At 40.9% G+C, this 21850-nt stretch overlaps 1 protein-coding gene across 3 annotated transcripts in view; it reads left to right on the top strand.

Annotated features, from left to right (window-relative positions):
- Positions 1–3107: 3107 nt before the first annotated feature.
- LOC105492461 (eukaryotic translation initiation factor 2 alpha kinase 4) overlaps positions 3108–21850 on the top strand; it is a 108552-nt gene continuing 89809 nt past the window's right edge. The window contains exons 1-4 of one of the 3 annotated variants that reach the window (XM_011759585.3): positions 3108–3333; positions 8521–8633; positions 12518–12620; positions 20225–20377. In XM_011759585.3, the coding sequence (XP_011757887.2) occupies positions 3190–3333; positions 8521–8633; positions 12518–12620; positions 20225–20377 (513 nt within the window). In that variant the 5' untranslated portion in view covers positions 3108–3189. Of the gene's footprint in view, positions 3334–8204; positions 8304–8520; positions 8634–12517; positions 12621–20224; positions 20378–21850 lie in introns of those variants that run through there. The other 2 variants (XM_011759596.2, XM_071067112.1) reach the window with 2 other exon arrangements.

Genomic DNA, 21850 nt, shown 5'->3' with positions numbered 1-21850 from the left:
GGAGAACTGCTTGAACCTGGGAGGCAGAGGTTGCAGTGAGCACAATCATGCCACTGCACTCCAGCCTGGGTGACAGAGCGAGATTCCATCTCAGGAAAAAAAAAAAAAAAGACATGTCCAGAATATAAAAATATTTCTCAAAAGTTAGTAAGAAAACAAAAACAAAATTTTTAAATGCACCAAAGATGTGAACAAAAACAGAAGACAGAAGATATATGAATGGAAAATAATCATGTGAAAAGATGCCCAACATCATTAATCATTAGGAAAATGCAAGTTAAGACACACTGAGAAACTACTAAGCACCAATTACTATGTTTAAGATTAAAAACAATACAATACCAATTACTGGCAAAGAGGTGGAACAACTGAAACTCCCATAAACTGATGGGAATATAAAATGGTACAACCACTTTGGAAAACACTTTGATGGTTTCTTTTCATTTTTGTTTTGAAGTTTGACTTTAAAATAATTTCCAACTAACATAGAAGTTTCAAGAGTCATTTGAAGAGCTCTCATATATCCTTCACCTAAATTGTCCAATGTTCAACATTCCACATTTGATTTAGCATCATCTCTCTTCTTTTTCCTGAATCATTTGGGAGCTAACTGCATATTTAATACATCACTGCCCCCTTAATGCTGCATTGGAAATTTCCTAAGAAGGAAGACACTATTCTACATGTCACCAGTACAACAAAGTCAGAAAATCAACAATGGTATAATACTGCCATCTAATCCACAGACTCCCTTCAAATTTTGCTGTTTGTTTTAATTATATCTTTTATAGCTCCAGCATCCAGTATAGACTCTAATTTTATACAATGGAAATATTTGAACATAGGTATTAAATGATGTTAAGAAATTGTTAATTTTTTTTAAGAGACAATGTCTTACTCTGTTGCCCAGATTGGAGTGCAGTGCTGCAGTCATAGCTCACTGCAGCCTTGGACTCCTAGGCTCAAGCCATCCTCCCACACAGCCTCCTGTGTAACTGGGACTACATGTCACCTTGTCCAGCTAATTTTTTATTTTATTTTTTGTAGAGATGGGGCCTCACTAAGTTGCCTAGGCTGGTCTCAAACTCCTGGCCTCAAGTGATCCTCCACTTTGTGCTGGGATTACAGGTGTGAGCCACTGTACCTGGCCAAATGGTTACATGTTTAGGGCATAAGGTTAGTAGTATGTTATGTTGGTTCCTTTTCTAGTTAGAGATATATACTTAGGTATTTATATTTTTTAATTATATGATTGAGATTTAAAAAAACACTCCTGAGGGATAGAGAGAAGAGATGAAATAAGATTGACAAAATATCTATAGTTGTTGAAGCTGGATGATGAGTACAGAAGAGTTTACTTCTATGTATGTTTGACATTTTCATAAATATAGGTTTAAAAAAATTTTTTTTAAAAGACCAATAGAGAAATGGAATAATTTTAAGGATTAGAGTGCAATGGCCATATTTGCAATTTAGAAACATTACTCTGGCTGCAATAGGAAGAATAGCTTAATGTGGCACAAGAATGAAGACAGTGACTAATTAAGAGAGCTATTGAAGTAACCCAGGGAATTGGTGACAGTAGCCTGAACTAAGTTAGTGGCAATGGGTTAGAGCGTAGTGGATGGACAGAAGAAGTGGTGACTATTTGGATGTGAGTTGAGAGAAAGGGAATTCAGAATCCCACTCAGTTGGATGGTGCCATTTGCCTAGTCAGAGATCACTGGAGAAGGAACAGGTCTCCAGCAGAGGGAAGATGATGATTTAAATTGGTCTTGGGTCAAGCTAGTGCAGTTATCTGGCCAGAACTGAGTGGATAAATGGCAGCAAGGTATTTAAACAATCATTATTTAGTGAACAGTGGAGGAGTAAGCAAGGTAGACAGAAGAAACATGTCACTTAAACCTAACTTGGGTTAGTACAATAGGATTATTCTAAATGGATATGCAGCATTAGTAAGTTACTGAAGATGAAATGCAGTAACACTGTCTGGGTAGACAGGTTATTTTATAAACTTGAAAAACGACGACTTGAGGCAGGATATAACACAAAGACTGCCTAAATTCACATTGAGTGAACTGGGAAGGGAACATAATTCTCTTCATGGGAAGGTAGCTCATAAAGATGCCTGAGTGGAAAGACAGTTTTCAGTGGAATTTTCAAGGTGGTACTGGATATCCCCAAAGCTGTGGAATGTAGGGACAGAAAACATACGTGGGGGTGTTGAATCTGTGGTTAAGAGAGTAAGTTTGGGGGTACTAAAGTGGAGGAAGGAGAGTGGGGGGCGGTCACAATTTTTACTCCCAGTAGTCTTGTTCTGAGGAGGTTCAAGGTGAAACTAGAAGTGACTTCAGAACTCATCGACGTCTGCCCTTTAAGAGTTTCCTGGCTGGGCGCGGTGGCTCATGCCCCTAATCTCAGCACTTTGGGAGGCCAAGGAGAGCGGATCACAAGGTCAGGAGATCGAGAACATCTTGGCCAACATGGTGAAACACCGTCTCTACGAAAAATACAAAAATTAGCCGGGCGTGGTGGCGCGCGCCTATAGTCCCAGCTACTCTGGAGGCTGAGGCGGGAGAATCGCTTGAACCCAGGAGGCGGAGGCTGCAGTGAGCCGAGATCGCGCCACTGCACTCCCGACTGGGGAACAGGAGTCGAAACTCTTGCCAAAAAAAAAAAAAAAAGAGTGTCCCGCAGTAGTCATGCCAGGGTGGAGAAGTTCCAGCAAGCACTTCTGTTAAAGATACTTGTTTCGTGAAAACTATACAATGTGGCGTTTTCATTCCTATCTGTGTGATTCATTTCTTAGTTTCGTGGAGTTCCTTTGCTCCCCTTCCGCCAGCAGGATGTGGGCAAAGCTGTCCTGCGGCCCTCTTCCTTCGCCTGGGCTTCTGGAGCCTCCGGCCGACGCGCAGCTCCGCCCACGGCCCGTCCCCCGAGCCTGGCCCCGCCCGGCGGCGTCGAGCCACGCCCACGAGTCCTTCTCCCGCGCGGAGTCTCACCCGCAGCCAGTCCCCGGCGCGGAACCCCGCCCACGATCCCGTCCTAGCGCAGAGCCCCGCCCACGAGCCCGTTTCCAGCGCGGAGCCCCGCCCACAGCCTGTCCCCAGCGCGGAGCCCCGCCCCGCAGGCTGCCGGGGGCCCACCGCCTCCCCAGCAAGGCCGCCCGGCCTTGGGCGCAGCGCTGCCATGGCTGGGGGCCGTGGGGCCCCCGGGCGCGGCCGGGACGAGCCTCCGGAGAGCTACCCGCAACGACAGGACCACGAACTACAGGCCCTGGAGGCCATCTACGGCACGGACTTCCAAGACCTGCGGCCGGACGCTTGCGGACCGGTAGGAACGTGGCTTGTCAGGCCCGGGCTGGTGTGCCCTGGCCTCCCCCGGCCCTGGGCCAAAGCCCAGACACTTCCAGATAGGACCGCCGCTTTAAGATCCTGCAGTCTTTCGTCCCTCAGGTTCCACCCATGCTCACTTTTAGTTCTTGCACCTGCAGCTGGTCTCCAGAACCCCACCTAGGCCGAATTCTTCCACAGCCCTTTCCCCATGATTTCCCCAGAGGAATTCCCCGGGATTCCTCTCTCTTACCTGACAGTGCTTCTTATTCCTGCCTGCATCCCTTAACATATCTGCCTCCTTCCAACCTTGTGCTTTTTCCCCCCTGAAAGCCCTCGCGGATGATACAACAGCACATTCATACGCACCCGTTGCTACTTTGTTCTGAGAACGCTTTTTGGGCGCTCGCACAGGCCTTAACGTCCTCAATCAGAATTCTCGTTTCATCCATGCATTCAGATCTGCACGCCGCATAATTCCCGCTGTACTCCCCAGGTATCCTCACTGTGTTTTCCGATACGGAGGAACTTTGCATACGTCTGCACCTTCCTCTAAGACATTTAGCTCAGAATGTAGCACACATTCATCTTAGCTGTAGTGGAGAGAGGGTTCTAGACTGAGTCTAGAGCAGGAGTGTCCAATCTTTTGGCTTCCCCGGGCCACAAAAAATACACTAACGATAGCTGATCATCTAAAAAAAAAAAAAAATCGCAAAAAACCCTCAATGTTTTAAGACAGTTGACGAATGTGTGTTGGGCCACATTCAGCGCCATACAGGGCTGCATGCGGCCCATGGGCCTTGGGTTGAACCAGCTTGCTTCAGACTTTTTAAAATGGCATTTTGTTTAAAATATTATTTTGCCTTTAAAATATTATTTTGCCTTTTTGTCTGGAAATTAAGGCACATTATAAATTATTTATACTGACAGTTTTTTCCCCATCCTTGAAGAGTTGATCTACCAAACTGTTTCTGAATGTTATCATATTATCATTTAAAACATACTTCTAACTTCATCTGCTTTTTTTTTTTTGAGACAGGGTCTTGCTCTGTCACCCAGGCCCGAGTGCAGGAGCATGATCACGGCTCACTGCGGCCTATTCTCAAGCAGTCCTTCTGCCTCAGCCTGTCAAGTAGCTGGGACTACAGGCACATGCCACTACACCTGGTTAATTTTTTTAATTTTTTATAGAGACAGAGTCTTGCTCTGTTGCCCGGGCTGGTATCAAGTTCCTGAGCTCATGCAGTCCTCTCACCTTGGCCTCTGAAAGTGCTGGGATTACAGGCGTGAGCCACCGCGCCTGGCGTCTTCATCTACTTTTAACTCTGGCATTTCACAACATCTGCTTTATCTACACATCCAGGATTTCCTCAAGAAATACCATCTGCTGGAGCTATCAGAGCAAAATATTCTCCCTCAAACTCAGGGTTCTTCTTCCTTCATGAAATTTGTTTTAGGCGTTAGGAATACAGCTGTGGGCAAAACAGACAAAAATCCTTGCCCTCAGGGAGCTTACTTTTCTAATGCTTAATATGAAGTTATTTGTAACCTGAAATAGTAAAAGTATAAATATTCCCCTTAACATGACAGAGAAGTTGGTGATTGGGCAACTTCAATGTTCCCAAACATTGAGAATCAGGAAGTAGGCCCAACAGGCAGCCAAAATAGGTGTCTCGAAGTGTACACCAGACTCAACACAAAGTCCCTAAGGCTTCATTCTGAACCAGTTTGTTTACTTTATACAAGCTTAGTTGTCTGCTCCTAGGGCTGCAGAAAAATGGAAGAAAAAAAGCAACTTCTTTTAGGTCGGAATATTGGTAACCCCAAGAATTTATAGCTGGTGGCTTTCATAACAAGATGAAAGACTAGACAAACCAAAGCAAAAACTATAGAAGGCAGGCAGAAGAATTTAAATAGCTGTCTGTGGCCTGTTGTACACAGGGCAAATGGCCTCAACACATTCATAGGCCCGGCAGGCAAGTAATTGATGGTCTCAAGGATGAATCAGAGTTTAGTCATTCAACAAGCACTTACTATCACCTGCTATTTGCCAGGGAAAAGTGATGCAGGTCCGAAATCCTTTATCCACAACTCTTTATTGAGAGGGAGTTTCTCTCTGTCACCCAGGCTGGAGTGCAGTGGTGCAATCTCAGCTCATTGCAACCTCCACCTCCCAGGTTCAAGCGATTCTTGTGCCTCAGCCTCCTGAGCAGCTGGGATTACAGGTGTCTGCCTCCACACGTGACTAATTTTTGTATTTTTAGTAGAGACGGAGTTTCATTATGTTGGCCAGGCTGGTCTCGAACTCCTGACCTCAAGTGATCCTCCCATCTCGCCTCCCAAAATGCTGGGATTACAGGTGTGAGCCACCATGCCCAGCCTTTTATCCAAAACTCTTGAGACTTGATGGGTTTCAGAACTCAGAAGTGCTTCTGTACACGTTTTTGTGTGCACATTACACACGTTACCTAATACCTTCCTCAGTGTCTGGGGCAGCATCGAAAATCAAACACAATGAAGCATAGAAATACTCAAATTTCACACTGAACAGATAAACAGATAAACTATTACTAACCTCATGTTGGTTCAGGCTAAATTTACTGCCAGTAATTTCAGGTTAGATTTTTTTTTCCAACTTCTTTTAGTGGGGATGTGTTGTAATATAAATTTCAGTTTAGTAGCGTATGTATATCATTTATAAATAACATTTTGAGGTGCATGCTAAAAACTTTTTCATTTGTAAAAAGTTTGGATACTGCCAGTTTAAAGTATCTATAATTTACAGATAGTTACAAATTGCTAACTTATTTTGGCTAGCTTTCCACAACAGCAAAAGGATAATTGGATAGCTTTTAGAAACATCCCTCCAAAAAACTTGCTTCAATCCCTGGATCCGCCAGTAGTGTATGGTGGTGTTTGTTTTCCTTTATCTTCAACAATACTATATGTGTTAGACTGTTTCATCCTTGCCAGGTAAAGGAAACATATCTCATTTTAATTTTTATTTATTTATAAATTATCTGGAACACCTTTGTTTACAAACCATTGATTTTTCTTTTCCTGTGAACTGCTCATGCTCTTTGGTTTACTCTTCCACCCTGTGGTCCATTTTCTTGTTTATTTGTAAGAGCTAAATATTGTAAGAAAATTAGCAATTTGGGTCTATCATGCATATATTTTCTCCTAATCATATGCATTTATTTACGTAATTTATGTGATTTTTAAAATGTGAATAGAGTCAAAATGACTTATTTTTTTGTGTTATGGTCCCTGTGGGGTTTTTTTTTTTTTTTTTCCCCCTCTGCTCCAATGTTACTAAAAACCAAATTCTTCAAAGTTTACTTTCAACTTGTTCATGACTTTGTTTTTAAATTTTCATCAAATAAAGATATAAGTAGTTTTTTTTTTTAAGTTCTTCTTTCCATCGAAGTATGGGCCTAGGCCACCTCCCCGTGTGCATCCTTCCTCTTCCTGCTAAGCAGCTAGACAAATACAGGCAGTTGAATTTTTCATTGTCTTCCACTCATTTGAAATGCCATTCCTACAAGCCCAATGCCTGGTAAAACAAACACAAAACTTTCTAAAATTGTTATTGAATGAAATAATTCTCAAATGTATTTTGAGTCTCTTTTTTTCCTTGTCTGGAATGCTTGGTCTCTGGCTTATCTTAGCTTCAATGCTACATCCTGCTACCTCCTCAGATAGTTCTTCTTTGATAACCACATTTAATTACATACCCTCACACCCGAAGTCATTCGCTAAGGAGAGCACCACGTCATCTCTTCAACAGCACTCTCTAAACTTGCACTTACATGTTTATGATGTTTGTTTTCCCCCACCAGACTGAAGTTCCTTGAGAGCAGGAACCATATCTGTGTTCTCACCTCTGTGGACTAAGCACAGTGCCTGACACAGAGTCAGTGCTTAACAAATGTGGGTGATGGATGTGTGATGGGTGAATGAGTGGATGCAAGGCCTGTGGACCAAAGAGTGCCTAACCCTGCTGGGACCACATTTGCAGAATTATGCTTTATGGAAGGACCCACACATTTATCAAGGATTATTATAAAGCCGTATAAGAAGTGATCTTATGAAATTTGTACACATGGTAGAAGAGAACAGTGTTTATTATATGGTACTCCTTGTAAGGTTCATGTTATAAATTTCTGTTAGCATTTAGTGTTGCTAAGTACTTTGCTTCCCTGAAATAATTTTTGGGTTTTCTCTTTTCTGATGATACCACGTTTCTCTTTTTGCCCCGCCTGCCAGGACATTCTGAGAAAAAAATCAAGGCTCGATCCCAGCAACTTAGGATGGCATAATAAAAGAGTGGCTTATGGGAGGAGACAGGGTTTGGAGTCAAGGCGGGTTTGAATCCCAGCTCTGTCGCTGTGTATCTGTGGGCAAGAATGTAAAACTCCCTGAACCTGAGCTTCTGTATCTGTAAAATGGAGATGGCACCTGCCTTGCAAAGTTGGTAAGGTGCCTGGGCCATGGGAGTGCTCAGCCATTATTTTTTCTCTCAAGACTCCCCTTTTTCATTATATACATAGAATATGAACTACTTCAAACCCACTTTGGAAAAAGGGTATATAAGTTGAAGAACAAGGGTATTTGGTGATTTGATGAAAAGCAGTTGATTGAAAACTTGCAGTTCTGTCCTTGTCAAGGGTTTTCATTTGTTAATATCTCAGTATTCAGATCTCAATTAAAATCTCCCCTGCTCACAGAGGCCTTCCCTAACCCACCTGTCTGGATATCTTCTCCTTGCCCACCACTGTGTCCCTCTACTCTGCTTTGTTTTCTTTACAGCACTCATCACTATTTGAAACCACTTGTCTTCCAGTTTGTATCAGCTGGTTGGGACTGTGTCTGTCTAAATTTACCTCTGCACTCCCAGCTTCCCGGAGAGCACCCAGACATCATAACTCAGTAACATCTGAATGAATGGAAGCTGAGTGGAACATTTTGGTTCGTTCCTTAGATCACTTAAAAAAGGAAAATGCATTTTCTCTGGCTCAGGTTTTGTTTTTAAATCATGCTTTTGGAAAGTATGCCAGATTATCTATGTAAAATATAATTGCAAATATTTTTAAAGTAGAACTTTTGATCTAAAATGATCATTATCTTAATCATTAATGATTGGCTCTACAGCTATGAAAAAAAGTTTTTGTTTTTCCTCTTTTAGGTCAAAGAGCCCCCTGAAATCAATTTAGTTTTGTACCCCCAAGGCCTAACTGGTGAAGAAGTATATGTAAAAGTGGATTTGAGGGTTAAATGCCCACCTACCTATCCAGATGTGTGAGTACATTTATAAATAACTTTGACATGGTTTCAGTTTTCTGTTTTGACAACATAGAAACAGATTGAAATTAGTAGTATTTTCTCCTTCCTGCTCCCATTCCACATAAAATTTCATTTCCTATATTTCAACAAAACTACATCAGCAATAGATGTTTTCATGAAACCTGTCTCATTTTAAGCCTGTTTGTAGCTATAGAATTGTCACTGCAGATACTAATATTTGCCCAGTGACTATTTTGCTTCCTTTGATGTGTTAACTTTTGTTTATTTATTTCTTCATAAGTTAGGAAGAGGAAAAATTTGGAAGAAAACGATAGAGGCATGGTGACTATTGAAAGCACTTACATAGTTAGAGTATGGTTGGTATTAGAAACTCAGCAAGTCTGTGCCTGAGATGACCTTTCGCTGCCTAGAGTGAGGGAGAGTATTTGGAGCTCTCCTTCCTCTCAGTGGGGTACTGCTGGCGAGTGTCCATGGTGCAGGGCTGTGCCATGCACTGCAGGATGCTTAGCATCCCTGGCCCCCACCTACCAATGCCACGAGTGTCCTCCAGGCATTGAAACAACCAAATAACCTGCATATTTCCAAATTCCCCCTGAAGGCGATGTCACCTCTGGTTGAGAACTTTTAGTTAGAGATGGGATTTCACTGTGTTAGCCAGGATGGTCTTGATCTCCTGCCCTCGTGATCCGCCTGCCTCGGCCTCCCAAAGTGCTGGGATTACAGGTGTGAGCCACTGCACCCAGCCAGCCATCAGCCCTTAAGTATGTATATTTGGTGTAATCTTTCCCCATACATCCCACATGCAAAGGCAGGTTGGCCTGGATGGCGTTAAGTAGTTTGAACTTACTGGATGGGGAACCAGTGAAGGTTTCTGAGAAGGAAAGGGACAAATAAAAGGAAACTCTGCTTTACACAGTGGGCGGTAAATTTATGGAATTTATTATCCTAAGAAGTGATAGGGAGGATATGAAAAGACAGATAGGTCAAAATTGAGCTCCTTGAAGTCAGTAACCGTTCTTAGCCCCCAAAACTGTACTGAGAGTATTATAGTAGGTATACTATACCTACTATAAAAATATTAATGAAGCATTAATGGAAAAAGATCGTTAAAAATTTATGAAAGGAAATTAAGACAGTGCCTCTCTAGGTTTTTTTCTTTTCCTGACACCAAATACATTATGCCTTTTCTGATACCGTGTGGGTGTCCAATAGTTCAGTTCAATTCTGACATTATCTGTAGTTAGCATAGACCCCACAGATTAAGGACTCAGTTCCACAAGATTGCCTCCATTTCTGATGCTAGTTGCAAGTCCCAATACTTCTGACCATTTATAGCCAGTATTTATAACTGGCTATAAATGTGGGGGTTTCCACCGCCCCCTCCTAAGTTGCGATAATTGCTAGAATGCGTCACAGAACTCAGTTTCTGTGAGTTACATTGACTTTGTCGTAAAGTTTGTCATAAAGGATACGGCTGCGGAATAGCCACATGGAAGAATTATGAAGGGTAAGGTGTGTGGGAAGAGGCACAGTGCTTCCATACCCTCTTCAGGCATGGCAGCCTCCCAGCACCTCCCTGTGTTCTTCAACCAAGAATCTCCCTGAACCCTGTCGTTTAGGGGTTTTTACGGAGGTTTCATTATGTAGAGATGATTGATTAATTAAATCTTTGGCCACTGGTGATTGAACTTGATCTTCAGCCCTCTACTCCTCCCCAAAGATCTGGGATAGGACTGAAATTTCTCACCCTGTAATCAAGGCTTAGTTTTTCTGGTGACCAGTCCTGATCCTGAAGCTACCCAGGTACTGACCAGAGTTACCTCATGAGCCCTAACTCCAGTATGGTTGGAAGGGATTTGTTATGAAAAACATAAGATGCTCTTCTCACCCCTGTTGCTCAGGAAATTCCAAGGGTGACAGGATCTCTGTGCCAGGAACAGGGATCAAGACCAAATATATAATTTTTTATTATACCATAGCCTCAAGAATTCAAAGTGTTTATTCTTGAAAAATCAAAATAAAGAAAAAGTTATATGTGCTATAATGTTATACATATATAAGTGCTAAAATATTAATTATAGCATTATTTGTGAAAGTAAAGCAATTGGAAGCAGTCTAAATGTCAAACACTAGAGCGAGGTTTCTTCACCTTGGCAATACTGACGTGGGCAGTTGTTGTGGGGGCCGTCCTGGGCTTCGTGGGATATTTAGTAGCATCCCTGACCTCTGTCTGCTAGATGTTGGGAGTACGTTTCTCCCCAGGTTGTGACAATCAAAAAAAGTCTCTAGATGTTGACAGATATCCCCTGGGGCCAAAATCACCCCTGGTTAAGAATCATGGCACTAGATAACTATTCAGGTAAATCTTAATGTGTCCACTTGATAAAAATATTATGGGATGATTGTTTTTAACATTGAAATGCTGATAAAAAGTTAAAAAGCAAGCATTATAATATCAGCTACATAAACTATGAATTATATGGCAAGGAAATAAAGAGAACATTAGAATTTTCTTTGAAGTTTAATTAGCATCATTGATGAATTTTTCACCATTCTGTTAATATTGCTGTATAATGATTAATTATTTTTTAAATTATGACAAAAAGCTTAATTTAGGGTAATATTCTTACCCTTTTGAATACAGTACAGGAAAACATTGCTTTTCTGCAGAATAGTCCTTGATACCACTGTGAAAGAGAGACTCCTGGGTTAGATTCTGGAATTCTGGAAATTTCAGCCCCATCCCAGACCTTTGGGGAGGAATTCTGGAAATTCTAAATTCTGGAAATTTCAGCCCCATCCCAGCTCTTTGGGGAGGGAGGAATCTAACCCTGGATTCCATATGTAGACTGAGGACTGTATGGTTGGTTTTTCTATTCTTTCCCTCATATAAACTACTTTCTGTCAAGTTTTATCTACAGAAATAGATAATGATCATAGCACCCTGTCATACTGAAGCATTGAGAGAACGCATAGATAAGTGCATACTCAAGACTTCACGGGGTGAAATGCCATGAATTACTCAGAAATGCTTGGTAAAAAGTGATGAGTCATCATCTCTTCAGTTAAAATTAAATAACTCCTATTTAATCTCAGAGAGTTGTTATTGGATATTTATTGGTTGGGAATGAAATGAAATCCGAGGGCTGGTTGTGTAATTTCCTTGAGTTGAAAATGTTGACTTAGATGAGCTCTAGGCAGAGTTGCAGAGAGTGTACATGACTAGATGTATTTATACACAGGAAGTGAGCATTTCCACCTTGTTTCCATCAGAATGAGTGATTGGGATGCAGCAGTGTGTTGTGGGAATACTAGAGGGATCGCCAGGGCTCTGTCTCACCTAGTTATTCTTGTTCTGCTTTATGCTAGAGCACACCTGAGTGCAAAGCACTTGGTCTTGCCAGTGAGCTGTCAGAGCTAGGTTAATTCACATCGGCTGCAAGCTAGGGTAGAGAATTACCATACAGAGGAGCACATGGTTAAGTTACTAGGCTAGAGTCAGCCACAGAACTGGAATGATTTTGTTTGTTTGTTTGTTTTTTAAGCGAAGAACTCAGAGTTAGGGATCCAGGGCAAATCACAGGAAATAAATAGTAATTGATGTTAGGAAATTTCAATCGGATTGTAAAGCTGAAATTAGATACAGGGGTCAAGGAAGTCTGACAGCTCAGACAGAAGGCTTTGGCCAGCCCACTTCTTCCCTGTAGGATGCGGGTGACTCCACTGTGTCAACTGGAGTTACAGGGATATGTTGAAGTCCCTTTGAGATTAAGGACCTCAGGCCCAGAGTGCTTTCAGTTTAGCAAATATTGATGCAAACAGGCTATACTTTCTGGAGTAACTCTTTTTTTTGTTTGTTTGTTTTTTGCCTTTTCCAGAGTTCCTGCAATAGAGTTAAAAAATGCCAAAGGTCTATCAAATGAAAGTGTTAATTTGTTAAAATCTCGCCTAGAAGAACTGGCCAAGAAACACTGTGGGGAGGTAAGATTTGTTAAACTGGAATTAAGACAGTAAACTTCCCCATTGCACCTCAAATCCAATTTTGAGTAGCATGTTTTGTGTTTTATTGGTTCTACAAAAGGGAACATTGTGATTTTTATTTATTTAATAGGATTAATGAAATGTGTAGTCTATAGATGGTACTATTGATGCTGAAGAATGTTTCTGAAAACATTCAGAAACATGGGCCCCATCCCATGTCGGGGATGGTGGCTCACACTTGTAATTCCAGCACTTTGGGAGGCTGAGGTGGGAGGATCACTTGAGTCCAGAAGTTTGAGGCCAACCTGAGCAAAATGGCGAGCACTTGTCTCTAAAAAATTCACTGAGTGTGGTGGTGTATGCCGATAGTGCAAGCTACTCAGGAGGCTGAGGTGGGAGAATTGCATGAGCCCAGGAGTTTGAGGTTACAGTGAGCTATGATCACACCCCTTCACTCCAGCCTGGGCCATAGAGCAAGATCCTGTCTCTTAAAAATAAAAAAAGAAGAATTTTTCTGAAAACAGTTGATGTGAACCCAGCCACACTTTTTGTACACTTTGGATCTGGCATCATGACTTGATCTTGACTTGAACGTTTTTGTTGGAAAAATGCGTCAGACAAGCAATTTCTGACTGCCTCTCCCCTTTGCATATCAGAGGAATTTGTTGTTTTCTTTCTCAATAATTAGCGACACACTCTACTCCTTCAATGTCTATCATATACCTGAGCATTTACACTGAGTTCAGTACTCATTCTTTTTTAATCTGCTGAACATTAGGATCTACATATGAGTTCTCTCTTGGGTGGCACAGCTCTCTCTGGAAGGCAAGACTAAGTGTCTTCTGGAGGCAGAGTATGGCTGTGCTTTCCTTAGGCCAGACCAGTTCCCTCGAAGTATAACACTTGTTTGCCTCACTTTTGTGTAAAATCACTCAGTGTTTTTACCTGGCAGCTCATGCTTAACGATCCCTTTATGTGAAAGCTGAGAAGAGGTGCCCTCGGCTTCCATGTCTGTTTCAGACTTTTATTAGAGATAACCACAGGTAACATTCACCTCACAGAAAGTAACTGGACAGATTTTTACTTGCTTTTCATAACACAATGAGTCATAGTACAATCCATGGACTGCGTTTTAGCTGTAAAAATTGTGTCCATTGAAGTGGCTGCTTCCAAGAACTTCAGTGATTGATGAGATATAGAAAGTGAGTGTAGAACAGCCTGGATTAAAAAACTAGGCCTTGGGAATGATTCCAAAGTTCTTTCTAGTATACGGGACTCCAGTGTCTAACTGAAATATGAAGTTATATGGAAAATTCAACTACAGAGAAACTTCTGGTTTCCTGGATTTTTGATTTGTGTTTAATTTTTTTTTTTTTTTTTTTTTTTTTTTTTTTTTGAGAGACAAAATCTCACCATCTTGCCCAGGCTGGTCCCAAACTCCTGGCTCAAGCAATCCTCCTACCTCAGCCTCCCAAAGTGCTAGGATTACAGGCCCAAGCCACCACACCCAGCCTGATTTAAATTTTTATTTTGAGATAATTATATATTTATATATACCTCTTACCCAATTTGCCCCAACAGTAACAGTTTGCTGCACTGTAGTACAGTGTCATAACCAGGATATTGACATTGTTACAATCAAGATACAGAATATTGTTCTCACCACAAGGATCTCTCATGTTGCCCTTCTGCAGCTACTCCCTAAACTCTACCCTCTCCACATCTGCGTTGCTCCTTGGGTCCTAAGGCCCTAGCCAGTGTGCGTTCTACTCTTTACCTTTCAGGGTCATCTTACACTTGTTTTATTTGTAATGTCCGGGGTTTTTTAGTTGTATTTGGTAGGAGGAATAGGAAAAAGTAGGTATACTCCATCTTCCCAGAAGTGGAAGTCCTGATTTGTGATTTTTAATATTTACTATGTTCCCAGTAACTAGTAAGAGTCCCATGCGTTTCCTCTCTGTTCCACTATAGCTGCCTTTTGTGGAGGGAACATGTCCTGATTATTAAAAGAGGCAGAAACTGGTAAAGACATGGTAGTGTTGTACACCCGTGTTTATAGCAGCGTTATTCACAAGAACGAAAAGGTGGAAACAACCCTGGGTCCACTGACAGGTGAATGGATAAACAAAATGTGGTATATACATATAAGGGAATATCATTCAACCTTAATAAGGAAGGAGGTTCTGACACGTGCTACGGAATGAATGAACCTTGAGGACATTATGCTAAGTGAAAGAAGCTGGTAACAAAAAGGCAAACACTATATGCTTCCACTTACATGAGGTACCTTGAGTAGTCGAGTTCACAGAGGCAGAAAGTAGAACAGTGGTTGCTAGGAGCTATGGGGAGGAGAGAATGGAAAGTTATTTAATGAGTACAGTTTGAGAAGAAGAAACAGTTCTGGAAATGGATGATGGAGATGGTTGTACAACAATGTGAATGTACTTAATGCTACTGAACATATATTTAATGGTTAAAATAGTAAATATGCTGTGTACATTTTGCCACAATTTAAAAAACACAGGCGTACCTCTAATTGTGCTTTACTTTATTACATTTCACAGATTATTGTGTTTTTTACAAATGGAAGGTCTGTGGCAACCCTGCATTGAGCAAGTCTATCAGTGTCATTTTTCCAAACAGATGTGCTCACTTTATGTCTCGGTGTCACATTTTGGTAGTTTTCACAATGCTTCAACTTTTTCATTATTACTATATTTGTTTTGATGATCTGTTATCCATGACCTTTGATGTTACTATTGTAATTGTTTTGGGGCACCATAGACTCTGCCCATGTAGACAGCAAAGTTATTTGATCAATGTTGTGTGTGTTCTAACTACTGACCAGCCATTCCCCTCTCTCCCTCCCTCTCTTCTTGGGCCTCCCTATTCCCTGAGACACAGAAATATTGATATTAGCCCAATTAATAACCATACAATAGCCTTAAATGTTCAAATAAAAAGAAAAGTTGCATGTCTATCTTTAAATCAAAAGCTAGAAATGATGAGGTTTAATGAGGAACGCTGTTGAAAACCAAGATAGGCCAAAAGGCCTCTTACACTAAACAGTTAGCCAAGTTGTGAATGCGAAGGAAAAGTTCTTGAAGGAGAATAAAAGTGCTACTCAAGGCCGGGCGCGGTGGCTCAAGCCTGTAATCCCAGCACTTTGGGAGGCCGAGACGGGCGGATCACGAGGTCAGGAGATCGAGACCATCCTGGCTAACACAGTGAAACCCCGTCTCTACTAAAAATACAAAAACTTAGCCGGGCGAGGTGGCAGGCGCCTGTAGTCCCAGCTACTCGGGAGGCTGAGGCAGGAGAATGGTGTGAACCCGGGAGGCGGAGCTTGCAGTGAGCTGAGATCCGGCCACTGCACTCCAGCCTGGGTGACAGAGCGAGACTCCGTCTCAAAAAAAAAAAAAAAAAAAAAAAGTGCTACTCAAGTGAACACATGAATGATAAGAAAGCAAAACAGCCTTATTGCTAATATGGAGAAAGTTTTAGTGGCCTGGAAAGAAGATTAAATTAGCCGCCACATTCCCTTATGCCAACGCATAATCCGGATCAAGGCCCTAACTGTCTTCAATTCTGTGAATGCTGAGAAGAGATGAGGGAGCTGCAGAAGAAAAGTTAAAAGGTAGCAGAGCTTGGTTCCTGAGGTTTAAGGAAAGAAGCCATCTTCATAACATAAAAGTGCAAGGTGAAGCAGCATGTGGTCATGAAGAAGCTTCAGCAAGTTATCCAGAAGATCTAAGATAACTGATAAAGTTAGCTACAGATTTTCAGTGTAGATGAAACAGTCTTATATTGGAAGAAGGTGCCATCTGGGATTTTCACAGCTAGAGAGGAGAAGTCAATGTGTGGCTCCAAAGCCTTGTTAAAGGACAGACTGACTTTCTTGTTAGGAGCTAATACAGTTGCTGACTTTTCAAAAGTTGAGGCCAGTGCTCACTTACCATTCCAAAGTTCTAGGACCCTTAAGAATTTTGCTAAATCTCCTTTGTCTTTATAAATGGAAAGGCAAAGCCTGTATGATGGCACATCTGTTACAGCAGGGTTTACTGAGTATTTTAAGACCATTGTTGAGACCTACTGCCCTGAAGAAAAAAGATTCCCATTAAAATATTATTGCTCATTGACAGCACACCTAGTCACCCAAGAACTCTGATGGAGATGTACAAGGAGATTATTGTTGTTTTCATGCCTGCTAACACAACATCCATTCTGCAGCCTGCGGATGAAGGAGTCATTTTGACTTTCAAGTGTTATTATTTAAGAAATACATATTACAAACTTATAGCTGCCATAGATAGTGATTCCTTTGATCTGATGTATCTTAGCAAAGTAAATGGAAAACCTTCTGGAAAGGATTCACCATTCCAGGTGCCATTAAATACATGATTTATGGAAAGGGGTCAAAATATCAACATGAACAGGAGTTTGGAATATGATTCTGACCCTCATGGATGACTTTGAGGAGTTCAATACTTCACTGGAAGAAGTAACTGCAGAAGTGGTGGAAATATCAAGAGGACTATTACTAGAATTAGAAGTGGAGCCTGAAGATGTGACTGATTTGTTGCAACCTCATGATAAAACTTTAACAGATGATTAGTTGCCTCTTATAGATGAGCAGGGAAAGTGGTTTCTTGAGTGGTTCCTGAAGATGCTGTGAACATTGTTGAAATGACAATCGAGCATGTAGAATATTTCATAAACTTTGTTTTGAAGCAGCAGCAGGGTTGGAGAGGATTGACCCCAACTTTGAAAGAAGTTCAACCGTGACTCAAAGCTATCAAACAGCCTTGAATGCTACAGAGAAATCTTCCATGAAAGGAAGAGTCAATCGATGCAGCAATCTTCATTGTTGTCTTTTTAAGAAATTGCCGCAACTACCCCAGCCTTCACCAGCCACACCCTGATCAGTCAGCAGCCGTCATCAAGACAAAACCCTCTGTCTGCAAAAAGATTATGTCGTCCTGAAGGTTCAGATGATCATTTGTATTTCTTAGCAATAAAGTATTTTAAAATTGAGGTATATACATTGATTTCTACAGACATAATGCTATTTTACACCTAATAGACTACCATACAGTATCAACATAACTTTTTTTTTTTTTTTTTTTTTTTTATACGGAGTCTCGCTCTGTCGCCCAGGCTGGAGTGCAGTGGCCGGATCTCAGCTCACTGCAAGCTCCGCCTCCCGGGTTCACGCCATTCTCCTGCCTCAGCCTCCCGAGTAGCTGGGACTACAGGTGCCCACCACCTCGCCCGGCTAGTTTTTTGTATTTTTTAGTAGAGACGGGGTTTCACCATGTTAGCCAGGATGGTCTCGATCTCCTGACCTCGTGATCCGCCCGTCTCGGCCTCCCAAAGTGCTGGGATTACAGGCTTGAGCCACCGTGCCCGGCCAACATAATTTTTATATGCACTGGGAAACCAAAAACTCTGTGTGACTTGCTTTATTGTGACATTTGCTTTATTGAAGTGGTCTGAGACTGAACCTGTAATGTCTCCGAGGGCCGCCTGTGCTAGCGTTCATCTGAGTCATCGTCATATAATGAGATTTGAATGGACATTAAACATGGGAAGGCACTGCGCAAATCACTCTTCTTGTTTATCTAAAATTCGTTTCCATTAAGTCTGAAGTACTGGAAAGTCTAAAATAGACATAATTCTAAAGAAATTTTTTTTATTTTCAAGTAAAATAGAGTATAATTAGATACTAAAGCATGGCATAGGGATTCATTGCGGTATGGCATTCACTGAAACTTGCCTTTTAAAACTAGGAGTCATTTAATTATTTGAATGGAAATAAGTACTCAGAAACAGCTTGTTCTTAAGCACTTCCAATTGCTTATGAATGATTTTTAATCTATACACACCTCTTTGTCATGTGAAAGTAAACGTAAGTATACTCTATTTTTTCAAATTTTTAAAGTCAAGTTTATTTTTTTATTAATTTATTCAACAAATATTTATTGTTTGTGTACCATGTGTCAAGTGCTATTCCAGCACTGGGAAAACCACAGTGAGCAAACCACACCGTGGGCTGCAGTGGGAAGGGAACAGACAGAAGGCAGTCAAATAACTGCACAACCAACCAGGCAGTTATAAGTGCCATGAAGAAAATCGGGGAGAGGGGTCTAGAGAGTGTGACGGTGGAGTGGCTGTTCTTTACAAGGCGTTCAGGAGAGGCCTTCAAGACTTGAGCAGAGGTCTGAAGGAGGCCAGTGAGCCCTGTAGCACCAGGCAAGTAGGAGGCAAGAGCCAGTTTGGAAAGCAGTTCTTTTCATCCAGTCTTAGAAGGTTTATCAGATCGATTTGTACAGAAAACTCTAGCAAAGTAAATAGAACAGCAAAAGAAAAACCCTCCACAGCTTGGCTTCTGCCTCCTTTTTGGTTTAGAAGTGGTTTCTCTTTGACATGATAGAAATTGCCTACTTTCCCCAGCTTTCCTTAGAAGAGCTTTTCTTAGAATAACCTGCCTCTTAGACTGTAGACTAGTGTTTCTGACTCTAAAGTGAAATATATCCAGTAAATGGCACAGCTTGTGGTGTAAGAAAAAATGCATTAACATCACCCAACAAGAGCTGTGCTTTCTTTGTATTTGCTCCCCAAAAGAAAGGCGGGATACCAAATGAACTCACTTTATATTTTTGTGTACAATGACTTCTATTATTATTTACCACCCTGTTAAGTCCCTTTAGAAACGGTTTCAAACATATAATGAAAATAAGAATTTTAAAATTGCTTCATTGTAACTGAGAAAAAAATCTCAATGTTATGTTCCTCATCTGCAGAAGGATTGGCACTCTTTACCTCTTTGGGGTTGGGTAATCACTCAGGGAGGGGTCTCAGAAACCTTTATTCCATTGATTTATCAACCCAAGTATGACTTGCGTCTCCTGGGGGTAAGGGAAAGGGGCTTCCTATGTTCACATAAAGAATGTGTGAAAGGGAGACTATTTTCTTCCTCATTCTAGATGTGAATGCTTCTGTAAGTGGAAATAAAGTACTTTCTAAGTGTTTATCAGCCTCTTATATAAAATACTTTCTAAGTATTTATCAGCTTCTTATTGAAACGTTACTAACAAGGAGATAATGAGGCCTTTAAATATTTGCCTCTGTACTCCCAACAGAATATTTTCAGTATGTTGCATAGACAGATAAAGCTCTGATGTTAGCAATGAGTATTCTCTGCCCAACTCTCATTATGTAGACAGGTTTTCTAGTTAGGAAGACAGCTTTTACTTTCATGCAGTCTTAAATGTTTTATCAGATTTATTTCTAAAGAAAAATATTTTTTTGGATTTATTATAGAGAAAATGCCAATAAGTTGAATAGGTCTACAAAAGAAAAGTGAAGCTTTTTATTTACCTAGGTAATCATCTGTCTTGATAATAACACAATGCAATGGGCCCTTTAAAAGCTTTTTCCTGCTGTGATTGTCTCATATACCAAATTCAGAATATGTCATATCGAAAAGAATAATAGCATTCTAAGTGGGCCTCTGACTGCCGATTTGCTTTCCTTTTCTGTAGCCCCTCCTGTTTGGGCCTTCCCATTGTTTGATCATTTGTGGTTGATTTTCATGCATTTAGGTGATGATCTTTGAACTGGCTTACCACGTGCAGTCATTTCTCAGTGAGCATAACAAGCCCCCTCCCAAGTCTTTTCACGAAGAAATGCTGGAAAGGCGGGCTCAGGAGGAGCAGCAGAGGCTGTTGGAGGCCAAACGGAAAGAAGAGCAGGAGGTGAGATGCCCTCGTCCATGTCTGTGTGCATGCCAGCCTGGAGAATTGCAAACTACTGTAGGTTTCATCTGTCTCTGCCTACAAACTTATCTTTAAGTTTTGCCCAACCTTTCATTCAAGAAAGGTAGATACATGTGAGAGTATGAAAAAGTGAGCCAGATGTGGTGGCTCACATCTGTAATCCCAGCACTTTGGGAGGCCAAGGCAGGAGGATCACAAGGTCAGGAGATCAAGACCATCTTGGCTAACATGGTGAAACCCCGTCTCTACTAAAAATACAAAAAAGATTAGCCAGGCATGGTGACGGGCACCTGTAGTCCCAGCTACTTGGGAGGCTGAGGCAGGAGAATGGTGTGAACCTGGGAGGCGGAGCTTGCAGTGAGCCGAGATCACGCCACTGCGCTCCAGCCTGGGCCACAGAGCAAGACTCCATCTCAAAAAAAAAATAATATGAGTGATTCCCTCTTGACACTTATTAATACTGCCCCTTAGAGCCCTCAGTCCAGGTCTTAAAGAAATAAAAGAGAAGAGAAAAGAAGCTGTTTAACCAAACCACCTGTGGTCTTTTGGAGCTTGTGAGGGTGTACAGGAATTCACTGTGTTTTAGAGGCTATTTTCTTCTTCCCTGTGCGAGACAAGTATCTCATGCCCAAATGAGTAGCAAAAGTCAGATAATAAATTTTTTGTTCAAACATTTAGATGTATATATTATCTTTGATTTAAAGGATTTTAAAAATAAGACAGTTTACATCCTTATGCAAACAGATTAAAGAAAAAATACAAATGGTTACTGTTTGTATTTAAATCAAAGATAATATATGCATCTAAATGGTTACCATTTGTATTTTATAAACTGCTGTTTATATCCTGTGCTGACAGTCTAAAGCTTTGTTTAAATACAGGTTTGTTTAAATACAAATAGTTGCCATTTGTATTTAAATCAAAGATAATATATACATCAAATGGTTACCATTGGTATTTTTCTTTAATTTGTTTGCATAAGGATATAAACTCCTGTCTTATTTTTAAAATCTTTTAAATCAAAGATAATATATGCATCTAAATTTCCTTTTTGATTTTAATTTATTTTTCCAAATGTTTAAATTTGTATTTGTTTTTTCTATTTAGTACTTTAATCAACTTATCTAGAGCTTATTTTGATTCAGGTTATTAAAAAAAGCCCAAGTGTATTTTTCTTAGGCATTTTCCTAACACATTTATTAAATAATAATTCTTTAAGTGATTCGTAATACTTCCTTTATATGTTTAAAAATAGTTTAATGTATTTTAATATTAATAGCAAACTTGCAAGAACTGCATAGAAGACAGATAACATTAAAAACATGTACTTCCATCTAGGACAACTCAGTTAGAAAAGTATAGTGAGGCCAGTTGTGGTGTCTCACGCCTGTAATTTGGGAGGCTGAGGCAGGTGGATCACTTGAGGCCAGGAGTTCGAGACCAGCGTGGCCA

The sequence above is a fragment of the Macaca nemestrina genome, chromosome 7 (assembly GCF_043159975.1).
Source record: "Macaca nemestrina isolate mMacNem1 chromosome 7, mMacNem.hap1, whole genome shotgun sequence".
NCBI classification, from domain to species: Eukaryota; Metazoa; Chordata; class Mammalia; order Primates; family Cercopithecidae; genus Macaca; species Macaca nemestrina.
The sequence above is the reverse complement of the archived record's forward strand: the minus strand, read 5'-3'. Positions and strand labels throughout refer to the sequence as shown.